The 21142-nt window shown below is 38.3% G+C and overlaps 1 protein-coding gene across 2 annotated transcripts in view; it reads left to right on the plus strand.

Moving 5' to 3' along the window:
* LOC126202186 (cystathionine beta-synthase) overlaps positions 1-21142 on the plus strand; it is a 168901-nt gene that overhangs the window by 98040 nt on the left and 49719 nt on the right. For both annotated transcript variants that reach the window (XM_049936843.1, XM_049936844.1), the window contains exons 4-7: positions 3212-3346; positions 11163-11377; positions 13775-14054; positions 14152-14244. In XM_049936843.1, coding sequence (XP_049792800.1) covers positions 3212-3346; positions 11163-11377; positions 13775-14054; positions 14152-14244 — 723 coding nt within the window. The remainder of the gene's footprint in view (positions 1-3211; positions 3347-11162; positions 11378-13774; positions 14055-14151; positions 14245-21142) is intronic.

The raw sequence follows: 21142 nt of genomic DNA on the forward strand, positions 1-21142 counted from the left end.
CGAAATGTGGTGCTACAGAAGAATGCTGAAGATAAGGTGGGTAGATCACGTAACTAATGAGGAGGTATTGAATAGGATTGGGGAGAAGAGAAGTTTGTGGCACAACTTGACTAGAAGAAGGGATCGGTTGGTAGGACATGTTTTGAGGCATCAAGGGATCACAAATTTAGCTTTGGAGGGCAGCGTGGAGGGTAAAAATCGTAGAGGGAGACCAAGAGATGAATACACTAAGCAGATTCAGAAGGATGTAGGTTGCAGTAGGTACTGGGAGATGAAGAAGCTTGCACAGGATAGAGTAGCATGGAGAGCTGCATCAAACCAGTCTCAGGACTGAAGACCACAACAACAACAACAACAACACCTTGAAGTTTGAGAGTACTTTGCCTGTCTCATACATCTTGCTCACCAGATGGTAGAGTTTTGTCATGGTTGGCTCTCCCAAGGCTATCAGTAGTTCTAATGGAATGTTGTCTACGCCCAGGGCCTTGTTTCGACTTAGATCTTTCAGTGCTCTGTCAAATTCTTCACGCAGAGTCATATCTCCCATTTCATCTTCATCTACATCCTCTTCCATTTCATTATATTACCCTCAAATACATCACCCTTGTATAGATCCTCCATATACTCTTTCCACCTTTCCGCTTCCCCTTCTTTGCTTAGTACTGGTTTTCCACATGAGCCCTTGAAATTCATACAGGTAGTTCACTTACTTTTCTCCTTATATTTTCCTGTAGGCTGTATCTATCTTACTCCTCGTGATCTATGCCTCCACATCCTTACATTTGTCCTCTAGCATTCCCTGTTTAGCCATTTTGCACTTCCTGCCACTCTCATTTTTGAGACATTTGTATTCCTGTGCACCTGCTTCATTTACTGCATTTTTATATTTTCTCCTTTCATCAATTAAATTCAATATCTCTTCTGTTACCCAGGGATTTCTACTATACCTTGTCTTTTTACCTACTTGATCCTCTGCTGCCTTCACTATAGTATATAACTGTGAGCAATTATTTAACAATAATGCAGGCAGGAGGGGTTGCCTCTGCTGCCCCTTTCATTGCCATTGTAAAGAGTCCATATTTTCTTCAGTGCATATTTTATACTGTTTGTAGTGATTGTCATGCATCAGAGGCATTTATTGCATTTGATTGCTTTGTCAAACAGAGAACATTATAATTATTTAAACCATCTGCTGTCAGTTGCCTGTTCCACCTTCATTTCATCTTTTGATTCTGCACAAGCAACATTTTTTCCTTCCTTCCTTTCATTCTTTCACAACCTGTAAAGCTAGTGCATGTCTGTATGTACTAATTTTATTAGTTGTCCAGTCTTATATCTGGAAAAGATGAAAAGTGTTATGAAGATGCTCAGAAGTGGTCGTACAAGGGTTACAGAAATATGAATAGAGATTTTGACTTGCAGACAACCATTTTCTATTCTCAGTTCAAGAATGAAATAGAAATGTGAGTGGAAAATACTGGTGTGATGCACTTTCTCCAGTGCGGAGTCTGGTTATGAGTCGAGGTTCTTTGTTTGCCACTGATCACAAACATGCTTTGTCATAGGCAAAGAGTACAGCTAGTTTTAAACGTTCAGTTCAGTTAAATTGATAAATTGGTTGGTTCAAATGGCTCTGAGCACTATGGGACTTAACATCTATGGTCATCAGTCCCCTAGAACTTAGAACTACTTAAACCTAACTAACCTAAGGACTGCACACAACACCCAGTCATCACGAGGCAGAGAAAATCCCTGACCCCCCCGGGAATCGAACCCGGGAACTCGGGCGTCGGGAGCGAGAACGCTACCGCACGACCACGAGCTGCGGACAATTGATAAATTAATTGGCTGACAACCAATTATATAATTTTATTTTAAAAGTTTTCAATGGCCTTGACTGAGTGGAGAGAAGAGAGGTGATGCAGTAAACATTCTGAGAGCATTCACTTTGACTGAATTTCTAGTTTGAGAACAAAATTAAATATACCGATTGAAAACTGTTAATACTCAGAACAAGGGCTGTGTTCCATATAACCAATCTTAGACACCCTCCTTACAGCACTTTTCTTTATATTATAATAATGCTAATGATGCGAGAAGAATGTCCCCATATGAGTAAACCGCATGAAATACGTGAATGGAAGAGTCTGAAAAATGTTTTGGAGAGATAATTGTTACAAACCACACCTCAAATTTTCCACGTGTGATAAACAATCTCTGAGATCTTTTTGCATGACTGCTTAGTATGTTCTTTTCAGTTAAGAATTAATTCTTTAGGAATTTCTAAAATCCAGACAAACCTAATAGAAACAGTTGACTTTTTCGTGTTGCAAATCAACTTATTGGCTGGAAACCAACCCAATGCAGTCAAGTGATTATTATTTTTTCAAGGCCAGATATGTTACGAGATGTTGTATCGTCAGTATAATAGATGACAGACTCAGATATGCAGCAGGACAGATCACTGACCGCCATAATGGAAAAAAAAAAAATGCTGAGGACAGAATCCTATGGTGCACCAATACTACTTTCTCTGGAGAGATAATATCTGTTTTTCTCTGAGACAAATTGTCTACTGCTATTCAAATTGGGAGGAATTGTGGGCAGTATGGCTCATAAATCTCCAGGTTTGTTTGTAAGGTGTCAAAAGGGAAAAGTTCCTTACATCCAATCAAAAACATTAATTTGTTAGGGCTGACTGTTCAGGCTCAAAGTGAGACTCAGAGAAAACAGCTGAAAGACACCAAAGAAAAAAAAAAAAATATTGCCTTTGAAGACTATGGGTTAAGAGAAATCATAAGTGATTTAGCCAAGTGTAAAAATGAGATGAACAAGAGATCTCTACAACATGAGGTATGGAAACTTTAAGCACTGTTAGGTGAAATAAGATATCAAAACGTGTTATTTGTCATGATGTTAACATGCTGGATTGTAGTTTATAACACTAAAAAATAGCGTAAAGAACTCTGTGATGCTTTAGTGTAGGTAAGAGTGCTTAAGAAAACAAAATATGACATATGATAGTAGATAACTTTATGCTTTAGAGGAAACTACAGGAATATTGATTAACCTTCTCTTACTAAAGGAGGTCATATATAACTATTTTTACTATCTAAATTTGTGTGTTTTTGATAGCTACATTACTTGCCTTAGATTTTAAAAAATTTAAAGTTTTTGTGTGAGCCTTTCAATATATACTCTTTTTTTACAGTGGTTAAATGTGAATTTTTTAACCCTGGAGGAAGTGTAAAGGACAGAATAGCTTACAGAATGATAGAAGATGCTGAAAAAAAGGGAATTCTCAAGCCAGGAGATGTTCTTATTGAACCAACGTCAGGAAACACTGGTAATTTTTATTATTGCTTTGTAATTATGATCTCTGTTATTTTAAATGAGAGAAGGAACAGGATTCAAGACCCCATCCAGCTATTCAGATTTAAACTTTCCATGGTTTCCCTGAGTCAATTTAAGTGAGTGCCAGGATATTTTTTTTTTCAAAAGCCCTTGGCCAATTTCTTGTCTAATCATTGTCCACTGTGAACTTGAGTTCTGTCATAAATGACATTGTTATTGGTGCAACATTATTCCTTAGTCTTCCTTTCTTAACTGACAGCTTCATATTTTGAATGTCATTTGTAGGAACCTGAAAATGTGTCATCTGTTTGTAGCAAAATTAGCATCTATGTATGGTGAAAATAGTATTTGTAAATAATTTGATGTGCAAATTTAAAACTTTAGCTCACTATATTCATGAACTCAAAATTGATTACAAAGAAAGAAAAATAATAAAAAACTAAAAATTGAAAAAGCAGTAATCATAGATAAAATAATGATAAAATAGTATAGTATTTATTCTATATAACTATAGCTTTTTGAGAGCAATATTTACTTCTGCAGAAACTTCAAAAGTTTTTTTCTGCAGTTGTGTTTCAGTAAATGTTTCTGTTGAGAAGTAACATTATTTTAGCACTAGTGAGCAGAATGCCTCTGATTTTAGGTGTTTCTCGACATTATATTTCTTTTCTTACAAAATCTGCAGAACACTGATTTCAAATCTGTAGCATATAAGCCCTGATTAGTATATTGCAGAACCCTCTCATGTGTGTGTAATACATAAGTGATAATACTACAGATAGAACCGACAAGGTACTCTAAAGGAGTAGTAGAATCAAAAAATAATTGAAATTTACAGGCAGGCTCGCAACATGGTCATTGTAGTGTGGAGATTGTAACATCGCTGGTGACCGTGAACATAAATAAACAAGAACTTTTCTCCATTAAAAAGAAAATACATGGAAGTCAAGACATACCTAAAAAGTTCAGTGGTCTTCTCGTCTAACTTATGACTAATCAATTCTAGTGACTCTCACAGGGGTACCCTTGTAAACAAGGAAACGACGTCAAAACTCACCATGATATCTGAGTCATCCAACCTGAAGCTATCAAGGCGTTTAATGGAGAATAGTACGAACAAACAGAGGGAGTCGCCATGGGTAGCCCACTGTCACCGGTGGTAGTGAATTTGTACGTGGAGAACTTCGAGGAGGAAGCCCTGTCGTCATTCGAATGGAAACCTACTTGCTTTTTCCATTATGTGGACGACACGTTCGTCATCTGGCCACATGGTATGGATAAACTCCTTGACTTCCTTACACATCTAAACTCCATACACCCCAACATCAAATTCACCAGGGAGACTGAAACGGAGGGTAAATTACCTTTCCTTGACGTCTTGGTCAAGAGAAGGGCTGACGGCACCCTAGGTCATGGGGTGTATCGGAAGACAATGCACACTGATCTGTGTTTGCACGCAGACAGCTGCCACCACCCTTCACAGAGGAATGGGGTGCTTAAAACTCTAGTACATAGGGCGCACACTATTTCTGATGCAGAGAGTCTACCGCAGGAATTGGAACATCTGAGAACTGTATTTCGAAAAAATGGGTACTCAGAGTGGCAGATTCTACGTGCTCTCCGCCCAACCACTACAGCACAACCTGTGGAGATGGATGAAACCACGAGGGAGGAGGTAGGCACTGCGTTTATTCCATATACAGGCGCACTCTCAGGGAAAATCACCCGCATTTTGAAGAAACACCGGGTCGGAACTGTGTTTTGTCCTCCGAATAAAACTCGTGCACTGGTGGGGAGTGCCAAAGATGACCTCGGTTTGAGGAAGGCCGGCCTGTACCAGATTCCGTGTCATTGTGGCAAGTCGTATATTGGTCAGACAATGCGTACCATCGAGGATCGATGCCGTGAACACCAGAGGCACACTCGACTGATGTATCCGAGCAAGTCGGCAGTCGCTGAACATTGTTTATCAGAAAATCACGCTATGGAGTATGAATGCACGAGGATTCTGGTACAGACGTCGAGATACTGGGACAGCGTTGTTAGAGAGCCCATTGAAATTTGCACCAGTGACGACCTCACAAGCCGTGACTGTGGCTATAATCTTAGCAAGGCTTGGGAACCAGCGATTGAGTTAATCAAGAGTAAATCGAGCAAACGTGTAGTTGTGACGACCACGGCGGACAGAGCCATCACTCCGACGTCATCTCAGATGCCGTCGCAATCTGTTCCACCGCACGACCGTGGCGCGGGGCGTGGACAGCAGAGGGAGCGCGCCGCAGGCAGAGGGTATTTAAATCGGCCGCCGCTGCGACCGAACCCAGTTCCCTCTGAGCAGCCATAGCATATGGATCTCCATGCCGGCACGTTCACAGGAGCTCAGTCCGTCAGTTCACCTGATGATAACGACATGTATGATCGCCGTAATATTGTGCCCATTGGACACTGTAGACCGGCAGTACACCCGTGGATATTTTGATTATCAAATATGCCAGGAGAAACTCAAGAATCACATCTATATTCATGTTTACCACAAATGTGAATTTTTCAGGTGCACGGTCATTTGCAACACCTGAGGCTGCAACAGATAATCTCACATAAGAGACTCTTAATGTAACATTAGTGGAAGTATATCTTGGAATATGTTTGTGAGAAGGAGTTGAACTGAAACAGCAGTGAGAGAATTGGTGTAGGAGGAAGGGAGTGGCAGAAATGTAACATGGGCAACATATGTGTAGAAAATAGTGAGGGAGATCACAGTTCCACCGTTTTCCTGAAAGAAACTCATGTTTTTAACTCAGTCATTATGTGTTCCTGGCATGGTGCCTATTTCGAGCAGCTATTCACTGGATGACTGTGTATACAGGTAGCAAGGATCGGGATTCTTCCGACCAGGAAACGAGTTTCCATTGATCGATGACCCAATCTCAGTGATCCCATACTCACTGTAATCATAATTGATGATGTTGTTGGATCAGTGGGAGAACACACATGGCCCATCTGCTGTGGATTCTCATATTCCACAATTTGTATTGCATGGTGTACTCTGAAACACTTGTGTGTAATACCAGAATTGTACCCTGTCATCAGATCTGTCACAGAACTTTGTGTATTCTGCTTTAAGATGGGGCAAACCTCTGAACTCCACATTTCTGAGATACTAATTCCTATGTGCTAGGTCGTAACAATCTTAACAATCTACCCTTTGACATAATCAAACAATTGGAAATCCAGGATGGAATGTAACAATTTATGAAGAGGATAGTTGCTACTCACCATATAGTGAAGATGCTGAGTCACAGATAGACACAACGAAAAGACTGTCACAAAATAAGCTTTCGGCCAACAAGGCCTTTGTCAAAAATAGGTGACAGACACACACCCACACTCATGCAAATGGAACACACACACATACACACACACACACACACGTGACCATAGTGTGTGGTAGCCGAAGCGTGCGTGCGTGCGTGCGTGTGTGTGTGTGTGTGTGTGTGTGTGTGGTTCGTCTATTTTTGGCAAAGGCCTTGTTGGCCAAAAGCTTATTTTGTTACAGTCTTCTTGTTGTGCCTATCTGTGACTGCTATATGGTGAGTAGGAACTATCTTTTTTATGATATTGTTATAATAATTTCAAGTATAGCAGATTTTAAACAGACTAAAAATCCAATTTATCAACCCGTCATGGATGCAGCTCCATCAGTTGTTCATGCAGTTTGTGTGCTAGTGGAATATTTCTTTTCCCTTTGAAAAAAAACTTCCATATTCTTCCTTAGGAAAATCTCTTTCAACTTAGTGGTCAAATTTCTGACAAATGACAGTGTTGCCATTACTTGACAATTCCTTGACAGCAATGCTTTGTGTCAGTAGCTATTCATACATAAATTTTTATTGCAAATTCTGTTTTTAAAAAATATTTACTACCAATCAAATGCCATTGTTCTCAAAACAGTTTCATTACTCAAAGAAATTGATATAAATTATGGGATATGCATCAGGCACCAGCATATTATTGACAATGCTTTTAACTGTGGCTAATATAAGTGTTGGTAAGTGATTCGCTTCATTCCGCTATTAATAATGAAGTTTCATGGAAGTAAGGGTGCCTTTGTCAGTGCTGAGAATAGATTATTCACATAATTTGCTACAATCTTGCCTTTTTCAAACTTAGATTTTAAAGCATAGAAAAATGAAATAAACTGACTCACTTTGTTAGACGGCAGTTTTCCTCAGTGACCACTTCCTGTAGAATGTTCTGCAGCTTCATTTGAAAATGATTTTTCACAAGTGAACACAAAGGAAGTTGTCCATTTGAATCCATATTTTAAGTAGTGTTTGAATATGTATGACACTTTTATTTCTTAGCCACTATGAGAAAATATGCTTCAAAGTGTGTTGGTTATACCGCTAATGGGATGTCAAATATTTTCACTGGACTCCACCAAATATGGGCCCAACATACCACAACACACATGCTGCCTCAGTAGTGCAAGTACTGGGGATTTGCTGCTGCTAAAGAAATGGACACTGTTAAATTGGTTTTCATGACTTCTTTGTTACAGCTTTGTCTTAGACCCAGTTACTCCACTTTGTGCACTCATACAACATCCTAGACAGAACACTTGCTGATGTTACAACAGCTTGTGGAAGATGAATTATTAGCTGTTAGAAAATTGGGCCTGCTGGTGTAGCTGTAAAGTGTATGCTTACAAACTGAGAGGTTGCAGGATCCAATTCCGGCCAGATCATGGGAATTTTCAGTCTACCTTTAAACTGGCCTTCAACTCTCAATCATGTGAAGAGTTGCCAGTAATAATACATGGTTTAGATTCCATGCTAAACTGTAGATTCCATTTTTCTGGTTGAACAACTGGAGTATATTAAGGACGGGCAACTCATCAAAGTGGCATTCAATTGAAAGACTGACACTTGGCTATTGACCAACATGAAATAAATGTTAGAAAAATAAAAAGCATTTAGTACTTGTACAACTTTTTAAGTTATATTGGTCTCATTTTTAAACCAGCTGGCAATAGAAATATCATTTTAATCAATGTTACAAGGTGTACAACTTTGGCTCCACCTTTTTTTCCCCAACATTTGAGGCTTTAATGAAACAAATTGGTTACACATGTATCATTCAAAGTATTTTCCATCACTGGCCACTACTTTCTCCCATCTTTCAGGCAGTGTATGAATCCTGTGTCGAAAAAATTGTTAATCTTTTGAAGCGATCCACAAATTGATCCAATTTGTGACTTCTTCATGAGATTGGAACTGTTGGTCAGCCAGGCCATGCACCATTGATCTAAACAGGTGATAGTCAGAGGGAGAAATGTCTGGAGAATATGGCGTGTGGGGTAGGACTTCCCATTTTAACGTTTCCAAGTATGTTTTGATCTCTGTTGCAACGTGGGGTTGAGCGTTGTCATGCTGCAAAATCACTTTATCATGCCACTCGCTGTACTGCGGCTGTTTGTCTTGTAATGCTCTGCTGAAACGCACTAATTGTGTTTGATAACAAGCACCTGTGAGTGTTTCACTAGGTTTTAACACCTCATAGTACATGATGCCGAGGTGGTCCCACCAAATGCAGAGCATGATCTTGGAGCCATGAATATTTGGTTTGGCCATCGATGTGGAAGCATTGCCGGTATATCCCCATGATTTTTTGCATTTAGGGTTATCATAATGAACCCATTTTTCATCCCCAGTCACAATGCGATGCAGAAATCCCTTCCGTTTTTGCTTCTGAAGCAGCTGTTCACAGACACCATTCAACGTCTCTTGATTTCAGCTCACACAAGGCCCAAGTTCCTTCTTTCTGAATCATGCCCATAGCCTTGAAACATTTTGGAATGGCTTGCTGTGTCACTCCCCCTAATCATGCCAATTCGTCTTGAGTTTGACCGAGTCTTCACTCAGCAGTGTCTCCAACTCTGCATCTTCAAAAAAATTGTTCAAATGGCTCCAACCACTATGGGACAACATCTAAGTTCATCAGTCCCCTAGACTTAGAGCTACTTAAACCTAACTAAGCTAAGGACATCACACACATCCATGCCCAAGGCAGGATTCGAACCTGCGACCACAGCAGCAGTGTGTTTCCGTACTGAAGCTCCTAGAACCGCTCAGCTACAGCGGCCGGCTTCTCTATCTTCGAAAACATTCTGTCTTCCACCACTATGCCAGTCTACAACATTAAAATCACTGTTCTTGAAATGTTGAAACCACTCACAACATGTGCTTTCACTAATAGCGTCCTTACCATACATACGTGAGAGCATTCGATGAGACTCAGCCGCTGTTTTCTTCATATTGAAACAAAACAGTAACACCTCCCACAAACGACTAGAATTAGGCTCATAAACTGACATTTTCAATCAAGAACAACTTTATGATGCAGACACCAATTGACTAATGTCTGAATGAGTTTATGTTGACCGTTGTCCAAGCTAACTGCCAGACATCTGTGATCTGTTTCTTTCAACTGCTACTTACCGTTGTCACTGTACACCTTGTGTTAGTGTCAGCTGTATTGCATTACCATACATACACCTACAAAATTAAATTCATGTTAATTTTTGTCTGTTAATAGCTATGAGCATGACTAATGAAAACACAGAATGCCTACACCAAAGCTCCCTTTTCACTGCAATGCCACCCTCCACTGCCCTCCTACCACCACCACCCACTTTAGTTCCACAATCCCCTTGAGAAGTGAAAACTTCACCTCAGAGGCAGTAATGTCCCAATACAGAATTACCATTCCAGCACTTTAATTCATTTACTGTTATACACTGTAACATGGCTTGCGGAGTAGGTATGTAAATGCAGATGTGGAATATAACAAAAAAGAACAGAGATATGATGGAATATTCTTCACAAGAAATTACATTTGCATTCTCAGACTTAAGTAGTATTACTAACGAAAATTTACTTTTGAAGTGGAAGATTTATATGGCTAAGAGGTGTTTACATAGCAGATTTTATTAGTTTCCCAATTGTATAAATATGATTAGCATATGGTCTGTTTGAAAAGTGATTTACTTTTCTTCTGGTGGGGTGTCATTACTACCATTTATTGATAGACTTCTTGGTAACTTACAATTAATACTCTGTTGTCTCCATTATGCACCAGATTTATTTAATTCATGTTATTCAACAAGATGTGTAGATACTCCAGTGATAATTGTCTTCTTATTTAAAAATGTCTGATGAGTTGTTTCTGTGACAGTGTGATTAAGAAAACCACAAAAATTGAATGTTGAAATTTTTTGTCAGCTTGGGAACTGGCTCAGGAGATTATTGTGTTCAGGATTATTCAGTGCAATAAGAACCTGTTACAGCTGTGATAGTCAACTCGGGTGGTTGGGGGTGATCAGTTAGTGATGTTTCAAGCAATGATACCAAACAAGACCTGAATATAAATACTGAATCAAAGCTGTCATATGACATACTGATGCCTATATGTTGTGACATATTTAGTTTTAGCTATACAGCACTGAAAAATAGGAAGCAGCCACTTTTTGAGATGCACAGATTGAGATACTTGTAATGTATTGTGACTAAAAAAGGCTTCTGGAATTTCCAGCCACACCAGTTTACAGAATATCTGTGAGATTTTGAGAAGAATTAGGCCATTTTAATACAGATTGTGTTATACTTGTGATATGTGTACATAAGTGATCTACACATTATTAAACTATGATAGAAATGAAGTCACTGAATTTTTAAAATTTTCTGAAGTTTCATGTCGGATACTGTGAACAGTTGTATAAGATTGTGACACTTTGAATTTGTTTGCAGGAATTGGTTTGGCAATGGCATCAGCTGTAAAAGGTTATCGGTGCATAATAGTAATGCCTGAAAAAATGTCAAATGAAAAAGTGGATGCCTTGAGAGCTCTTGGTGCAGAAATTATAAGAACTCCAACAGCTGCATCTTTTGACTCACCTGAGGGTCTGATTGCTGTTGCACAAAGACTGAATAAAGAAATACCAAATTCTATTATTTTGGATCAGGTGAGGAAAAAAAAAAAATAAAGCAATTTGGATTCTGTTTGAGAGTAATAATCCTACTCTTTTTTTTTTTTTTTTAACACTATGCTATGAAATAAGATAGCTGGTGTGACTGACAATTCGCAATTTTTAACAAACACGACTTTTATTGATGTAAGTTCACAAGGTTGATGACTGAACAACAAACGAAAGGTAACAACAACGATGCCAGTAAAAGTCTCCTAATTGAGGCAAACAAAACTTGATTTTCCACAAAGGTTCGTGGTAAAACACACACACACACACACACACACACACACACACACACACACACACACACACACACACCAACTAGTAACAGTCCAATTCAGAGACAGAGACGTAATCTTCAATGGTCGCAGTACACGAAGTTGGCATCCAGCGTGAACTGAACTTTGGGCTGGTTCTAGCCCCTAAATAGCTGTCTCCAACCAATCTGATTTTGGCGTAGTGATACTTCCTGCAGGCTGTGGCTTGAGCTCCCCCTGCAGGAAGTAGTGCTCGGAATGTCTGTTTCCATTATCTTGTATGTAAATGGTCGGTGTTTACGATGGTGCTTTTGGTACGCCTTGGGCATAGACAACCTCATCTTCTGTAGTGTAATATTGGTTGCCGGCCCTCAGTGGCTATCTTGACTCCAGTATAACCCCTAGGAAAAGCTGGTGTGGCACGGGCGACTGTGGGGGAGAGAGTACCAATGTAGCCCGGTGCCTTAGGCTGATCTGCAGCTAAGTCCTCTTGAAGGAGGCGGTGGTACCCAGAGAGTAGGGCACTACTTTCCGTGCAAGGCGGCTGGAAAGCCGCAGCAGTGGTGGTTGCGAGGTGACGTCAGGCTGGGCAAGTGGCATGGGGACGTCTGTGTTGTCCAACTGAGGCGGTGCCAAAGAAGGGCCAGGAAGTGGGTTCAGGGGGAGGTTTCGGAGTTGTCCCGGGTCCGGAGCATGCGGAGGCGCAGTGCTAGCAGTCGGCGTCTGCTGGCTATCTCCAGGAAGATCATCCACCAACTGAGGAGAGGGCATCAACGTAGGCCCCAAGGAAGGGACCAGTGATGGGAGTGAGACAGGAGCCGGCATTTGGGGCTGCGGCTGCTCGAGGAAACGAAGACACAGTTAGTTGCAGTGACACGAAACCACCCTGTCGTCCAGGTGTATGTCGAACATTTGTTGACCATGGGGCTGGATAATGACCCCCTGGAAGCCAGCTGGGCCAGGGCCCAAAACTGCGAGCTCATACCTTGGAGGCAGATGAATATCGGGAAGCGCCTGGCGGGGCGCGAGGTCCATCCTGCAGGAGGAGGAGATAGAATAGGGTCCAAGGCTGGTGACCATGGAGCAGTTCAGCTTGACTCTTGTGCTCGGAATATCTGTTTCCATTATCCTGTATGTAAATGGTGTCTACCATGGTGCTTTTGGTATGCCTTTGGCATAGACAACCTCATCCTCTGTGGTGTAATATGGGTTTCTGCCCCTCAGGGGCTACTTTGGCACCGGTATAACAATATCTTTCAAGTCCATATTGTTTGCTGAAACATGAGGAGTAATCAAGTAAACTGCATTTTTAATTTTCTGTTTAAGAAAGGTAAGTAAGAGCAATGAGCTTGTGGGCAGATATTAATTTCATTTTGTTAATTACTAATGCAAAGTGAATCCTTACAACTTACATGATCAGTTTATTATTGATATTCTGAGACACAGTCAATCATACAACATGATAAATGAACTGAACAGTATACGAAACATCACAATATGTGCAGCAGACAGTGGCAACTGTAACCGACATTACATATATCTGGCTGAATTATGCTGCTTACTATACCCTGCATACTTGTCTACATGGTATAAACAGGTACTCTGAAGGATAATGCTCTATGTGAAAGGTTCTTCACCATTTGCCAATTGATATATAGGCCTTTTCTACTACAGCACATTAATATGACCAATGAATTCCCAAATGGGAACTGTGTCTTGATTTTATGCTTTACTTTCATCTTAATTTGTGGACAGCTTTCAGTTTTATGATTATTTTTGAGCATTTCTATTTGTTGTTCACAGTATGCCAGTCTCTTCAAAATAGAGTTCACTCAATTTTCTTTAAAAAGTCATCACATGTTAACTATTTTCATAGCTGCATTTTCTTGATGTGAGCATTTTACTTTAGTGGCAGAATAAATTGTGCATGCATATCAGTTACTATGATGTGTCACTGAGCCGATAGAAAACTGTGTAACTATTAATGAGCTGTTGCACATTCATTTACATAGTTTTAGATTATAGACATTTTGAATGTGCATTAGGCTCAGCAACACATCATGCATACAGTTATAAAAGTATCTGCAGAATTTTAAAATTTTTGAACAGTAATTTTTAAATAATATCTTTGCAGTACAGGAATGCAGGAAATCCTTTAGCACATTATGATCTGACAGCAGAAGAGATTCTACAACAATGTGATGGAAAAGTTGATATGGTAGTAATGGGGGCAGGAACTGGAGGTACGATCTCAGGTGTTGGGCGTAAGCTGAAGGAGAAATGTCCCAACTGCATTGTTGTTGGAGTTGATCCTGAAGGCTCCATCCTAGCTGAACCAGCTGAACTGAACAAGACTGATGTTACCTTCTATGAAGTGGAAGGAATTGGATATGATTTCATTCCCACAGTATTGGGTACAAATATATATATGTATATATTTTAATGCTGATGAAAGGTACTTTATCACTTGTGCTTGTGTTTGTTCTTTTTCTGACTGGAATATCATTTCAGATCGAAGTGTGGTGGATAAATGGGTCAAATCAAATGATAAGGAATCACTTGTCATGGCAAGGCAGCTGATAAAAGAAGAAGGCCTACTTTGTGGTGAGTAGTGCTCGGACACAAAATAACTTTTAAGGACTAGTACATACAAGTGGATCCCCACATTTGGTCTAATGCTTGCAACCTACAGAGCAGCTGTAATTCCACTAGGAGTGTTGTAGGAAGTTGTAATAGTGACCAAGCAAAGGTAACAGTTACTGCAGGAATGATGTATACTTGCAATATCACACAAACTGTATCACAGCATCAAAGACGGTTCTTTAGCATAACAAGCATTAGACATAGACCTTGTAAATGGACCGCCAAAAGTCGTCGTAGATATCTTTTGCTAATTGCTGTAATCGCACTATTTCACTCCCATTTACGGAGCTTGTTAGCACTTGATGTTAGGTTGGCGCCATTACAAAATATTGTATTGTAGTAATCGCTGCTGCTTGCTGGATCGCTGCGGTGTCTCGTTGCTGATGCTGGCTCTAAATTTGTGTTGTCTAGGGTAAACACATGAGGTTCCGTGTTTTTCATGTGCTTTTGATGATAAAGAACGAGCGAAACCAACACGTATGTAAACATCAAACATTTATTACTTTAGTGGCCATATTGATTTCACTGTCCACCAAAGACCATAACACAACACAAAGTAGTACTTCCTTTACATGTTCTTTGACTTGTTTTGCCAAACAATAACACAGAAACACACTTCACCAAAGTGACATTCCGACTGCCCTGACTGCCTCCGACTGGTCTTCGACCCTTCTAGCTGCTTGTATTTATAACATTGTCAAAGAACTACTAAAAAGAGATACAGTTTATGAGTCACATGTACATCTGTTATCATAATTTGTGCAGAAAAGTTATTAATTTGCATCGAGTGACATAATTTAACATGTTATTAAAATGACAGACAGATTTGTTGACTTGACAGAATAATTCTTTGTTACAAAAAGGTCGTTTTTTAGAAGTTTGTCAATTGACTTCTCTAATTTGTATAAATAAGTAAGTAACATGAATTATGAAGAATTACATAGGTTTTCGTCTAAAATAGGATTGATTACGTGAATACTGAGTGAAAACGCTCCTAGTGAACAAATAGGTTTCACTGGGCGATTTTTATTTAAGGAGATCCAAAATACGTAAGTTGGCCACTATTTCTCGTACTTCATATTAATTATTTAAGATGAACTTAGTGTTTTTACATGATGACATTTGCTGTATCAGTGATCAAGTGATATTAACTTTTGTGTGGGTCAGTTATTCAGTATAATTTAATGGGTTGACTGTTTATGGAGACATGTTGTGCAATCATTGTTAACATACACAATAACTTTTCTATAATCATAAATACTCGTTAAACTGGTTGAATTTGGAAGGGATCGCATACTTCATTAAAGTAAAGCCTTTAATATGTTCCGTTACAATACCCCCCTCGGGTAATATCATTTACAGAATGTTAATGATATTAGCCGACTAGGACAAATGTGTCAATTACTGTGCATAATGAGTATGTATACAACAACCGTTACACCGTTTCAAAATGACTTTTTCCTGCAAATATTTTAGTTGTGTTGTTTGAAATGCACTTTGTGTTATGTCAATCAGTATGACAGCATAATAAAATTATTTAGTAATATATGAAAGTAAAAAAATTGTTGCTTTGCTCCCAGTGAGCCACATGGAAAATGATCAAAAAACAGACACAAATATATCACATGCGATTTTAAGATATATAAAAAATAAATATGTAAATTATTTCAAAGTCAGCTCTCATTGCGTCACAGATTAGTCAAGATAATAGAAGGAACATAAATATATTACATAGATGGACAGGTCAGATGTCCATAGGAAAATATTCCACCTGTCTGCTCTTTTTGAGCCACATAAAGAAAATGAAAACAAAGAACATAATTATAAGTATGGACATGATATATAAACACAAACACTAGAGAAGTCACATGTATGCCTTTAAAAAAAAAGAAAATATTAAAAAAAAACTTGTCTCCCATTGAGACACATATTCAAGATAGTACAAGAACATATGAATACTAAAATTGGACACTTAAATTGGTCACAACATAACACAAACATCAAATTTGGTAAACATCTGATTGGCTGTAGAAAATTGTCCACAAATCTTATGCCTAAGAAAACAATAGTAACACAATGATGGGTCTTGCACAACAATTTTTACAATGTCTTTTATATTTGGTGCAAGTATGTCCCATATTCAATAATACAAAAAGAAAGTAATAAATGTTGGTCACCTTCTTGCCCATTGCAAGTAAAGAAGATGTCTCCAAATTTAATATTCAATAGTGACAATAAAAATTATAAAAACATTCTCTCAGAAATCTGGAACTTTTCCAGGGTCTGTAATGGTAGTTGCTATTTGACACACCCAGTAAAAATTTTTGCTGGTAAAACACTTTACGGAAAATGGGTAAGTAACTGTATTCAAACAGGGAAATGTGCTTAATCATGTTTATATGGTTTCAATTCAGTGATGTTTCTTAATCCAAATAACCTTCTTGATCTGGGGAAGATAAGTCTATACGCATTAGGATGTGGGCTTTCTTTTATTTCAAATGGACAAATGTCAATGTTTACTTTAACATATAATACATCATTTTCAATTTCTTTAGTTCCTAAGTCTAATGTCTCTTTCCTACACTTAGACACATCCCTCTCTGTTTGCAAAGCATTGACATTTAAACATAAACCTTTGTTTTCATCTGTTCCTTTTAACACTGTGTTGTCACTTAACAACCTACTGTTTTCACCCCCTTTTTTATAAAGTCCACTACGGATTTTTATCCACCATATAGGATACAAGGTTGCACTTACCTTTGCTAATTCTTTCCAAAAGGCATCTTTGTTTATACAGTTTCCATAGTTGTTCCACAAAACTTCTAAAAACTTTTCCCCTTTTTCTTGAAAACACACATTTACATTCCATCCCTTTATATTTTCTTTAATATTATTATTATTACCATTCTCATAGATTAGCGTTTCATAGTTCCCAATAGGCAATAGCTTGTCCTCAGATACACATTCCCTAGTCTGCATTTCACTTAAATTAACCTCATTATTACCCATGTTTGTCACATCACTTACCTTTACCACATCACTTTTCAATTCTACAAATACTTTTATTTCTTCTTCCACACTCTCATCAATAACATCACTTGATTTAGGATCATTATTTAAATGTCCCTCTATTACTTCTTCCTCCTCCTCCACAACAACCTCATCTTCAGTTTCCCCCCTATGTACCTGAATCTCAGCAATTGAGTCTTTGGCTCCATTAAACACTTCGTCATCCCCCTTCATATCAAATAAACCCCCCAAAATAGATTCTACTTGTGGTGTGTCTGACTTGTTATTCACACCAGTATCTTTTTCAGCCCAACTATGGAACTCTGCAATACCTTCAACTTCTGCACTTTCACTAACTACCTGTGCTTGAACACAGTTTTTATTAACTGTATCACTTTTACTCATAGTATCCCAAAACCTTTTATTAAATTCTAATTTATTCATTCTAACAACTTCAGTATTTTCATGGTATTTACTCTTTACATTGTATCCTCTCCTTTTCCAGTTTCGGTTATGTGTTGTCCTGTCATAATATTGTCTAGCCCCAAAACTACGGACATCTAGTGGGACTGTCCACCGTTTCCCGGCTGGTTTCCTCGGTCTGTCCGTTTGTAGCTGTCGTTTTGTTCACTCGTTTCAACAAACCCCCTTCTATCTTGTTCTCTTCCCCAATACCTATTTCTATCATTCCTGTTATCTCTCCTCCATCCTCCCTCCTGTGTATTGTTTCTGAAATTATGTTCATATCTCCTATCTCCCCTATTTGGAGCATTATTTCCAGAATTTTCAAAGTCTCTCCTCCCATAATAATCTCTATTTACATTCCTGTTCCACCCCCCATACTGGTTGTTGCCAGAGCCAAAACTTTGGTTATTTTCTCTTTCCAAGGCCCTATCTAATCTATCTACAAATTTCAGGAACTCTTCCATTGAATCGTCTGGTCCATGGACCAAATCCCACTGCAGTCTCTCTGGTAATCTTCTTTTTAAAACATCAATTTGTGTCATAATATCAAAAGAGTTATTTAAATGAGCAAGTTTTTTCAGTTGATCTCTGCAAAATTTTTGCATTCCCCCTACTTTCCCTCTATACACTGGTCCATTTAGAAATTCTGACTTTAATCTGGCTTGTATGGACTGTGACCAAAATTTACAAATAAATTTGGCTTCAAACTCTTCAAACGTATTCCAAGAATCATTATTCTCATTTGCCCAGGATAGGGCCTCCCCTTCTAGAAACCGTTTTACTAACTTAATTTTTATGTTGTCTGACATTCCTACAACAAACATATCCTTACATTGGTGAATAAAGTCAATAGGGTGCAGATTTTCACCAGGAAAGCATTTCACTTGGATGTGCCCATACATTGTATTTTGATTGTAAAACATTTGTTTGGACATCACTGCATCTTCCAATTGTGAATATTTAGTGTGCATATTTTCTACTTTTGTATCTACATTAGTGGTGTACAGGTTGTATTCCTGTTTAAGGTTTTCTGATGTTTTGTCTATTCTCTGATCTAATCTTTTAGTTTCAGTATCTACTCTGTTGTAGATGACAGCAATGCTGTCTGTGTTAGCTTGTATGTTTTCATTTAAACTTTCAACTTTAACTTGAAATTCTTTTCTGAAGTGTATCAACTGTTCTCTAGTGTCCCTACTGAGGGTAGTTTTAATTTCCTCACACTTCTCATTGAGCTGAGTACTTAATAGATCAAAATCCAAACTTAACTTATCCAGTCTATCTGTGTTTTCTTTACTTGATTGTTTAAAATCCAAACTTAACTTATTCAGTCTATCTGTGCTTTCTTCACTTGATTGTTTAAGTTGCGAGCTTATTTGAGTTGCAAACTCTGCTAGCCACTCTGTTAAGTTTAATTGTTCACCATCCCCTGGTTCAATTTTTACATTTCCTACGCTCTCATCCCTCTCAGGTAGAGACATTTTCACTAATAATTATTTTAAATGACAACAACAAAATACCTTGCTTTATGCTATGATGTCGTGATCGGTGTTCTTGTTGGCTTTCTTCACTTATATTCGGTTTTATTGAAGCTGAAGTCTTGATTGATGAAATCCATTGACATAATCCAGACGTTAATCTCCCGAGCGGTGTGATGATAGTTCTTCGTAGTCGCACAAACACACTTTATTTATTTATTTTTGACATATTTTCACTGTTGCCACACTGCACAAATAAACTTTTTTGGAGTGCTAAGCACTTACGAAATTTATCGCTGCACTATTATCATCGATGCACTTAAAGATCCCGGCTGAGCCCCCACTTTTGTAAATGGACCGCCAAAAGTCGTCGTAGATATCTTTTGCTAATTGCTGTAATCGCACTATTTCACTCCCATTTACGGAGCTTGTTAGCACTTGATGTTAGGTTGGCGCCATTACAAAATATTGTATTGTAGTAATCGCTGCTGCTTGCTGGATCGCTGCGGTGTCTCGTTGCTGATGCTGGCTCTAAATTTGTGTTGTCTAGGGTAAACACATGAGGTTCCGTGTTTTTCATGTGCTTTTGATGATAAAGAACGAGCGAAACCAACACGTATGTAAACATCAAACATTTATTACTTTAGTGGCCATATTGATTTCACTGTCCACCAAAGACCATAACACAACACAAAGTAGTACTTCCTTTACATGTTCTTTGACTTGTTTTGCCAAACAATAACACAGAAACACACTTCACCAAAGTGACATTCCGACTGCCCTGACTGCCTCCGACTGGTCTTCGACCCTTCTAGCTGCTTGTATTTATAACATTGTCAAAGAACTACTAAAAAGAGATACAGTTTATGAGTCACATGTACATCTGTTATCATAATTTGTGCAGAAAAGTTATTAATTTGCATCGAGTGACATAATTTAACATGTTATTAAAATGACAGACAGATTTGTTGACTTGACAGAATAATTCTTTGTTACAAAAAGGTCGTTTTTTAGAAGTTTGTCAATTGACTTCTCTAATTTGTATAAATAAGTAAGTAACATGAATTATGAAGAATTACATAGGTTTTCGTCTAAAATAGGATTGATTACGTGAATACTGAGTGAAAACGCTCCTAGTGAACAAATAGGTTTCACTGGGCGATTTTTATTTAAGGAGATCCAAAATACGTAAGTTGGCCACTATTTCTCGTACTTCATATTAATTATTTAAGATGAACTTAGTGTTTTTACATGATGACATTTGCTGTATCAGTGATCAAGTGATATTAACTTTTGTGTGGGTCAGTTATTCAGTATAATTTAATGGGTTGACTGTTTATGGAGACATGTTGTGCAATCATTGTTAACATACACAATAACTTTTCTATAATCATAAATACTCGTTAAACTGGTTGAATTTGGAAGGGATCGCATACTTCATTAAAGTAAAGCCTTTAATATGTTCCGTTACAACCTCCCACTGTAAAATTTTGTTATTGGAAAATACTGCTAAATAGAAAAATACTTCTTTCTGTATATGATTTTCTGTGAATGTAATCCAACACATGAAGGATCTGTTGATTTCCATGATGTTAAAATCGCTGGAAATATTTATGTAATCAGCTGCAGCTAATCTCCAGCTGCTGAGAGTGTCTGAGCCACTGTACTTTTGGTGCGTTCATAAGTGATCAATGCTTATGGTGACGACACAAGAGTGACCTGCAGGAACAGTATGTTAGGGCAGTTTTGAATAGGTTTTTTTACTTCTGTCTTGGTTACAGTGCTCTTGGTCTCTGATGGCAACAAAGATGAAGAATAATAAGAAGTGACTGAAGAAGATGTGAAGATTGTGATAAAAAAAAAAACTAAGAAGTAACAAGGTCCCAGGAAATAGTATTAATCAGAGGAGG

This window comes from Schistocerca nitens, chromosome 1 (genome assembly GCF_023898315.1).
Source record: "Schistocerca nitens isolate TAMUIC-IGC-003100 chromosome 1, iqSchNite1.1, whole genome shotgun sequence".
In the NCBI taxonomy this organism is placed as follows: Eukaryota; Metazoa; Arthropoda; class Insecta; order Orthoptera; family Acrididae; genus Schistocerca; species Schistocerca nitens.